Source organism: Formica exsecta, unplaced genomic scaffold (assembly GCF_003651465.1).
Source record: "Formica exsecta isolate Colony F162 unplaced genomic scaffold, ASM365146v1 scaffold15, whole genome shotgun sequence".
In the NCBI taxonomy this organism is placed as follows: domain Eukaryota; kingdom Metazoa; phylum Arthropoda; class Insecta; order Hymenoptera; family Formicidae; genus Formica; species Formica exsecta.
The window spans coordinates 2,345,224-2,354,456 of record NW_021848825.1 but is presented as its reverse complement, the minus strand read 5'-3'; the positions used below and the strand labels follow the sequence as shown (position 1 = coordinate 2,354,456).

Here is a 9,233-nt window from a genome sequence, read left to right as displayed (position 1 = left end):
TTCTTTAAAGCTTTCTCTAACTAGAGAACTAAGGCGATGGGCCACGGTACCAAAAAGAGTGATTACAGCAGTTATTAAATCGCGTTAAAAACTAACATTATTATATAAACATACAAACTATACATTATATTATATAAACATTGTTTATATAATATAATGTATGTATATACATATGCATTATAAATATTAACTATAACCAAAATTGATTAGTTGGCAGGATATAAAAATGCTTTTTTTTATATTTATTTATACTATTGCTTATATTACGAAAGAAAAGGAGGAAAAACAAATAAAATAAGTACTTTATTATAAGACACAATAAATTTTTTATTAATTACACAGAAGCAATATATCCGCAATTGAATCCGAGGACTCTTATCTTACATTATTACATCAGTGTATAATTTGTTTGCATAAATTGCAAATAGTGAATGTTTAAAATGCTAGATGAATTTTTATTTAAGGCCAATTATTCTGGTACTAAGTGCCGAGAGCCCTACTAAATCCAATCCTTGCTCATTGCTTTTTGTGATAAATTGCAGGAAGACCTCATTAACAGCCAGATTATTGACAATGTTTTCAAATTCCGGGGATGAAACCTGTGAGACGAACTTAGCAAAGACTGTGGAAGTATTCACTTTTTCCTGAAAGAGAGCATCGATCTTTTCATAAGGTAGCAAAGCATAAATATCCCGGATCATTGCTGTCAGTCCACCGCCGACTTCTTGCTTTTTAATTTGAGATTTGAGGAAGCTTTCTATTTTAGGGGGCACATAGTCCTCCATACCGATGGCTTTGTGGAATGCCTGGATATTTTCATAAACATGGCATCCAGCATCTTCGAGGGATACTAGTAATTCCTGATATTTCTGAAGAGCTTCGACAGCGCGTAACAGGTCATGGAATTCGGGTTTGAACATGAAGAGGATAGCGTTTTGTACTCCTTCATCTTCGTTTACATACTTGAGTACTATGTCAGAAATCTTTTCCAATGGAAGAAGCTTCACGAAGTCAACAAACTCATCCTCTAACGTTTTAGAATGGCCCGGTATAGTAACACCGAGAACAATATACAAGACGTCTGCTACGATTTTCAAATTCACATTTCTATTCTTGAGTCCTGTTACAATGATCTGGAAGGACTCACTTTCGGAAAGCCTGCTGTCATTCCGCCGCCGACCTCTTGCTTTTTAATTTGAGATTTAAGGAAGCTTTCTATTTTAGGGGGCACATAATCCTCCATACCGATGGCTTTGTGGAATGCCTGGATGTTTTCAATAACATGGACTCCAGCATTTTGGAGGAATACTAGTAATTCCTGATATTCCTGAAGAGTTTCGACAGCGCGTAACAGGTCATGGAATTCGGGTTTGAACATGAAGAGGATAGCGTTTTGTACTCCTTTATCTTCGTTTACATACTTGAGTACTATGTCAGAAATCTTTTCCAATGGAAGAAGCTTCACGAAGTCAACAAACTCATCCTCTAACGTTTTAGAATGGCCCGGTATAGTAACACCGAGAACAATATACAAGACGTCTGCTACGATCTTCAAATTCACATTTCTATTCTTGAGACCTGTTACAATGATCTGGAAGGACTCACTTTCGGAAAGCCTGTTAACGATCTGTTGGCTGTTGGATCTGAGTTCGTTAAGCAAGTCGTTGAAGGCTGAGGAATATCTCAGCTTATCCACGTATAGGCTAATAAAGTCGTCGTAATTCAAGAGGTCCTTGACATCTTTGAATAATCCTGCGAGACCCCAGCTTCTCCTTTTCATTACATTATAAGAGACAGGTGTAGGTTCAGGTGCAGGTTCAGGTGTCAGATCAGCTGTAGGGGTAGATGAAGGTGTAGATGTAGGTGTAGGTCTAGGTGTAGATGAAGATGTAGGCGTGGATGCAGATGAAGATGTAGGCGTGGGTGTAGATGTAGGTGTAGATGAAGATGTAGGTGTAGGTGTAGATGTAGATGTTGGTGTTGATGTTGGTGTTGATATTGTTGGTGGTACGAGTTCCTTGATTCCGACGGCTCTATTTATCTGATTTATTAAGTTGTAGCTTTCGACGCCTTCCTCTTGCAGATAATTAAGAAGATTGATCACTTCAGGAATATTCTCCAAATCTATCATTAGATTCTTGAATACAGATGTGATTTTGAGAAACTTAACAGCTTCTTGTACTTCAGGATCATGCGCCATGTAATCCCCAACAACTCTAACAATTCTTTTCATAGGAAGTAAATCGAGAATTTCTTGAAGATCTTCATGAAGAGGACCTTTGCCGAAATCTGGGAACTGGTGAGATTGACCCAAGCCAATGATGGCCAAGATGGTAAATAGCGCAGAGAATAGGAATTTCATCTGCAAATATATAATAACCGCATATTTAATAAATGTGTAAATATTATAACACATTTTATAATGTGTGTGTATCCAAATATAATGTATATTGAAAAAATATTATTTTGAAAAAGAAATGTATTTTTTTAAAATTATATTTAATTTGTAAAATTTGAACACATTGATAAACTATAGGAGAAAAGAAGATAATAATTATCTATAAGTTAAATTGCTTTTAATTATATGCAAATTGCCTAAAATGTCTTTTTACATAAACAAAAATTTAAAAATTTTTATAAATTAAAGGAGAAGCCTTAAAATAGAAATATATATAACATATATTTATATATATGTGAAATAGATATGTATGTATACAATATTTAATAAATATGTATGTGTATGTATCATATAACATGTGTATAAGATTTTTCTGGCACATATTTATCGTATTCATACATATATATCATTGATTAATTGATTGACTAGTTCTTAGAATAAATTTTATTTGAAAAGAAAATATTAATTTTCAAAGATCAACTACAAATATAGATTAAACATAGAAGATTAAAAATAAAACTATAAATATATAATTCATTGTTAATAAGTTAATAAAAAAATTGGCATTTCACATACATACACATACATTAAACTTTTACTAAGAAGGAAAAAACTGACACTAAAATATTTATAAAATAACTGAAATTAAGAAGCAACATATAGTAAAAATAATTTGTTAAGCAAAGTTTTTAAAAAAGTGTATAAAAAAGACTTTCTTACTTACCGTGGCAGCTGTATGAATGCGCTTTGAGATCCGTAAATAATTATCGTACATTTATATATACTGCCAGTATCAAGTTACATAAAAGACTAGATAAGATTGCGATCAGATCGATATACTGATACACGAGAAAAAACTAAGGATTATTTGATAAGTTTTTGGACATAAAAAACACGAAAGTTCTTATTATTTGTTTTTCTCTCACATGTATCAAATAATGAAAAAACAACTAAGAAATATAGATGCACTTTGCTATTCATATTACAATAAATATATTACAAATGCATATGTAAATTTATTTAACAGGCATGCATTTTCTTAAACGGGTGTTCTAATAAAATAATCAATTTTAAATGTTTAGAAATTAGTTCAACTACAACATATTTTACACATTTTGCCTCACAATTTTTATATTTTGATATTGTATAATGACTAGTCATTTATTTTTGAACATAAGTTATGATCGAAACTTTGATATTGCTAGTATCTTAACTGCCTATTTCTTACAATATAATCATTTTTAATAAATTGTTTTATCATTGTGATTTGTTTGATATCTTGTTATTAATGATATTTATCTTACACAATAATCGATATCTTAATCATAGATTACGTATTTTTCGTAGAATAACTTTTTTACTTCTTATATTGAACATTTTATAGTAAACTTACACGGAACTAAGATAGTGCGATAATCATTCTTCCTTTTTCCCGACATTTGATATTGATTATGTCGTTCATTTCATTTCCCGGAACATACTTAAGACAACTTATTGCCAATATCGATTTCTTTGTTTCTCGTTATTATATTGTCCATATACAATTAAAAATTATCCACAAGATAACATACTAAAAAACAAGTTATTTCTCGGAATATATGTATTTATTTATAAACTACAATTATTAAAAATAATGGGAATAAAATCTAGATCTATTATAGCAAATATTAATTTGATGCCTAATAAAAAATATGGCCTAATTTACTTACAATGTAGAAATATAGAATTTGACGTTACAAAATATCAAATAATTAATTATCGAAATGATGAAGTAAAGAAGTTCTGTTAACAAAGTATATCAGTCTTATTGTTAAATAATAACAATATTTCTATTGAAGATTTTACAATTTTAAAATAAACTATTCCTATATTAAAAAAGTAAAATATATGAAGCATAATATATATGTTTTACATATATATGTAAAATTATACTAACAAAACGATGCAAAAACAGCAAACTTTTTTTACAAATAAGATTTTATAAAACATACTGCTTTAAATAAAAGATGTATGTAGATAAAAAAAAGAAGAGATAGTGCAAACAATATAACATTTCATTGAATTTGTTATATTCAATGATTTATTAAGTAACGTTTACATTTTTCAGAAATTAATATCGGCAATGTAATCTTATCTAGTTTTTTATTTAAGTAATCTACTAAATATAATCAGTCTAGTATGATGCTATATTCTTCAATATAATTTTACGAGATTTCTATACGCGAATGTCAGTGTTCACCCACAGCAGTCATGGTAAGTAAAGAAACAATCTTTATGCACATTACTTTGAGAATTATTTTTATTCAAGTAGCATTATTTAAACAAAATCACGGTTTTTTGTTTTAGTTGCAGATTCTATATAGGTTCTTCTTCAAAAATTAAAATCTTGCTCAACAAAATTCTATATAAAATTAATTTGATTAATATAAAAATTTTTTGTATATATTTCTATTTTAAACATTTTATTTTTATATTAATAAGTAATAATACATACATTTGGAAGAGAACACAAATGACTCAGAAATTATGCCTGACATTAAAATAAATAATATTACAGATGAAATTCACGTACAAGTTAACGTTGTTTGCCGTCTTGTCCATTATCGGCCTAGGCCAAGCTCATCAGGCTCCGGATTTCGGCAAAGGTCCTCTTCATGAGGATATGCAAGATATTCTGGATTTAATACCTGTTAAAGAAATTAATAACATTTGCCAGGAGTACTTAGCGGATCCTGAAATACAAGCTGCTATGCAATATATCCTAACGACAACTATAATCGAAGACTTGATGTTAGATTTCGAGGCTATCCCCGAAGTGATCAACCTTTTTAATTATCTGCAAAAGGAAGGAATTGAGATTTACTTCTTAATAAATGAAATTAACAAAGCTCTTGGCATCAAGGAACTCGAACCATCCATTTCGCATTCTGCGATCAAGAAGAGGACTGGTGGAATCGCCGGATTTTTCAAAGATATCAGAAAAGTGCTTCCTTCTGATGACTTTATTCACATCTACGTGCAGAAAATGAAAACCTCTCGAACCTTCGTCAGATATATCAATCAACTTAAGTCCAATAATTTCCAACAGATTGTCAACAAAGTTCACAAAATTAAATCCTTTCAGATCATTTTAAATGGCCTTAAGAACAGCGGAGTAAACACGCAAATTGTAGCGGATGTCATGTTCATTGTTCTTGGCATTACTGTACCAAACTAAATTATGCCTATTTGCGCATACGATAGATGATAACTTTTTAGACTTTCTGGAACTTATACCGGTAGAAAAATATAATGAGATATTGCTCATTTATAAACGAGAATAAAAACAGTGCAAATCGTTCGTATATACTTATTTAAATCGACTTTCATGATCAGTTACGTGCTGTCGAAGCTCTTAAGAAATTTCAAGCACTCATAATATAGTTGCAAAAAGCTGGATTAAGTGTTGTCGATTATATTCCACAAGGCTATCGGCATGCGAGAGTATATATATCATCTAAAATAGACAGTATTTTTAAATCTCAGGTTTTGGAGTGCAGAAAATCGGCGATAGAATAATAAAAATGCTCAATAATTTTTATAATATATTACCTTTGAAAAAAATCAACGATCTTTACCAAAAAGAAGCTGCAGATTTTCAAAGTTTGTGCTGATTTTATCGCCAAGTTAAAATTGCCAAAGATCATCGATAATTTATACGCTACTAAAATTTAAATATAAAAAAGATATTTTAAAGACCAGAGAAGAGAAAGAGAGAGGAAAGAGAGAGAGAGAGAGAGGGCAGAAGGATTGGAACTTCAGGTGGTGATAAAATCATATTAGTATCAATATATATATATTATATTTTAAACATTAGCAATTTGCAATTATATTGCGTAACATGTAAATGTCATTGATAAATATAAAGTTTCGAATTAAATAATTAGTTTTTTTTGTAATTAATAACAATTTTATATTGCTTTATATGTAATGTAGACCTATAAATGTCTATAATTAATAAATTATTTTATTTATTTTTTATGATGTACTAAAGAGCTAAATTTTCTAAACAAAACAAACATTTTATCTACCTATATACTATGAACTTTAGTACAGTAAACTTTGCACAACGTTTTGTTCGATATCACTTTCTTCTTCAGCTACTTTTTTTTCGCTTCTACTTAAAATTAGCTTTGTCTCCTTTCTCTATCACAACAGAATGGTTTATCGATGATAGCACACATTATTTTCTCCCTGAATAAGTTATATCATCACTATGTGATAAGATTTATATGTAATATATAAAAATCTTTTGTTTACAATTGCTAAAGTTAGCAATTTTAACACAAATAGAAATTCCGTATAAAAAGATATATTTAAAAAACTTATTATGTATTGATATATCAACTTCTTTGTGTGTATTTTCCGCGTTATTATATCGATACAAATAAATTATCACATATTGCAACAAAACTTTGTAGAAATAAAACCTTGCATAGTAAAGCTTCAAAAATTACTTCAAATAAAGAAGATATCTAGAAAAAACAAACGTAAGAATATAACATTTTATTAAATTTTTCCATGTTTAATAATTTATCGAACAATTTTTACATCTCTTAGATGATGATGTCAAAGTAATCTTATCTTTTTCCTTATTAACTGATTTACCTAAACATGATGCTTCCAGTATATAAATACGCGAGAATTATTTAAGAACCTCAGTGATTATCCACATCTGTCACGGTAAATTAAGAAAAAATTTTCAAGTGTTTTTTGGAAAAAATTTAATTTTTTGTATTAAGTAATTGTCAGAATGATTTATATATATAAGTACCGATCTTTTTAAAATTTCACTTATGAATATAAAATTAATATATTTTTTAAAATAATATTTTTTTATTGGTGTGTCATATTTATATCATACTAAAAAATACACATTATAATGGTTAGTATTAATTTATTCAGCTCGGGGGTTTTGATATATTTGCAGATGAACTTTGCATTAGTGCTATTTGCCGTCTTGGCCATTATCGGCTTTGGCCAAGCTCATCAGTTTCCGGATTTCGGCGAAGGTCCTCTTCACGAGGATATTCAGGACATTCTGGATTTAGTACCTGCTGAAGACATCCTGAATGTATTTTTTACTTATTTGGCAGAGGATTCTGAAGTAGCAGATGCTTTTGCAAACCTTATATCCTCAAACATTCTCAGAAATCTAATGGAAGATTTCGAGGCTATCCCAGAAGTGATCAACTTTTTCAACTATCTGCATAAAGAAGGCGTCGATATTTACTTCTTGATAAACAAAGTTAACAAAAATCTCGGTATCAAGGAACTCGAACCACCTCCTTCTCATGCGTATTCTACGATGATCACCGGCGGAATTGCCGGCCTTTTCAAAGACATCAAGATACTGTTCCATTATGATGATTATATTCGCATCTACGTACGGAAAATGAAAATCTCTTCAGCTTTCGTCCGCTTCGTCAATCAACTCAAGTCCGACAATTTCCAGCAAATTATTAACAAAGTGTATAAAATTAATTCGTTTCAGATCATTTTGAATTTCCTGAAGAGCAAGGAAGTGAATACAAGAATCGTAGCAGACATCATGTTCATCGTTCTCGGCATTACTGTACCAGACAAACCAGATTATGTTCACTATTCGTACGGTAGATAACAAGATCTTGGATTTTTGGAATCTTATTTTGATAAAAGAGTAATGAAATTATACTAAATTATATATATGAAGATAAATGAATACAAGATATTTTGAGCTATTAAAGTTAACACCCGAATTCTACTTTATATTACATGACATCGGAGTTCTTAAGGAATATCAAATAATTATAATATGTCAGAGCAGAAAACTGAATTTGGTCGAATTATTAATTATATCTAGATGTTATTCATTTGCTGCAACATAAATAAAGAGCTTATATGTATCATAAAGCAAAATAAATTTTTATATATTTAAATAGACACAATATTATCTCAAATAGAGCAAATAATAATATCTTAAGAATATTGCCTAATCCTTGCTTATAGCTATATGTAATCTGTAATTAAAATGTACTTTAAATTTATGCAACATAATTTATATTCATCTTTAAAGTTTCGTTGTTGTGATACTTCTGATCCATTTATGGAGAGTGTACATTTCTGTTACTGATTTATATACACAAAATTAACTCTTCTTTATTCAATTCACGAAGATAAAATTATGTAGATAATACAAATGTACAATTTAAAGTTAAAAGACAAATATTTATAAAAAATTGTATCTTTACTAAATTATTGAAAAAATATAACATTATATCTTTATATTTTTAATTAATTTTTAAGTATGTAATAGTTCCACATGCAGAATAATTATTAAACAAATGACAATAAAAGCATTTGATGAGACATAAAATGGTCCAGAAATTTGCGATTAATTGATTGATTATCAACAAATCATAGTAAAAAATTCAATACTTTTAATGTTATTTTAATTTTATACAGTCGCATACAACATATTTTGTTTAAAATTATTTAATTTTAATAAAGGACAAAAATTTATAAAATTAAAACCTAGAACGTGCATGCGATGTTAATAAACGTAAGATATCGATTTTAGAATAGTTAATATTTCCGATAAATAAGAAAACAATTGCCTTAAATTTTAATCATAATACAAGTATAAATTATATAACAAATGTGTAATTAAATAAGATAGTTGTTTGTCAAGAAAAATCCGTCCAGAAGAAAAGATGGATTCTTTTAATTTAAATAGATCTATGATATTTTCTACATTAATATATATGTGATTCAAAATATTAAATAGATTGAAATATTTTACATTTTTATGAGAAAT

The 9,233-nt window shown here is 29.0% G+C and overlaps 3 protein-coding genes across 3 annotated transcripts; 2 read left to right on the top strand and 1 right to left on the bottom strand.

Moving 5' to 3' along the window:
• Positions 1-302: 302 nt before the first annotated feature.
• LOC115232845 lies at positions 303-3,148 on the bottom strand. Its single transcript, XM_029802978.1, is given in 3 exon segments — positions 303-1,167; positions 1,170-2,362; positions 3,123-3,148. Coding segments are annotated over 2 exon segments (1,905 nt in total). The 5' UTR covers positions 3,123-3,148; the 3' UTR covers positions 303-455.
• A 1,438-nt stretch (positions 3,149-4,586) lies between these two features.
• LOC115232844 (protein G12-like) lies at positions 4,587-6,915 on the top strand. The gene is made up of 2 exons (XM_029802977.1): positions 4,587-4,651; positions 4,956-6,915. The coding sequence occupies exons 1-2, from the start codon at positions 4,649-4,651 to the stop codon at positions 5,613-5,615; spliced, it is 663 nt and encodes a 220-aa protein (XP_029658837.1). The 5' UTR covers positions 4,587-4,648; the 3' UTR covers positions 5,616-6,915.
• Positions 6,916-7,367: 452 nt separating this feature from the next.
• On the top strand, positions 7,368-8,612 carry LOC115232803. The gene has a single exon (XM_029802909.1). The coding sequence runs from the start codon at positions 7,368-7,370 to the stop codon at positions 8,055-8,057; it is 690 nt and encodes a 229-aa protein (XP_029658769.1). The 3' UTR covers positions 8,058-8,612.
• The last annotated feature ends 621 nt before the right edge of the window (positions 8,613-9,233 follow it).

Bases quoted from the DNA above. Each gene is read 5' to 3' on its own strand.
- LOC115232803 (XM_029802909.1), top strand. From the start codon at position 7,368: ATGAACTTTGCATTAGTGCTATTTGCCGTCTTGGCCATTATCGGCTTT.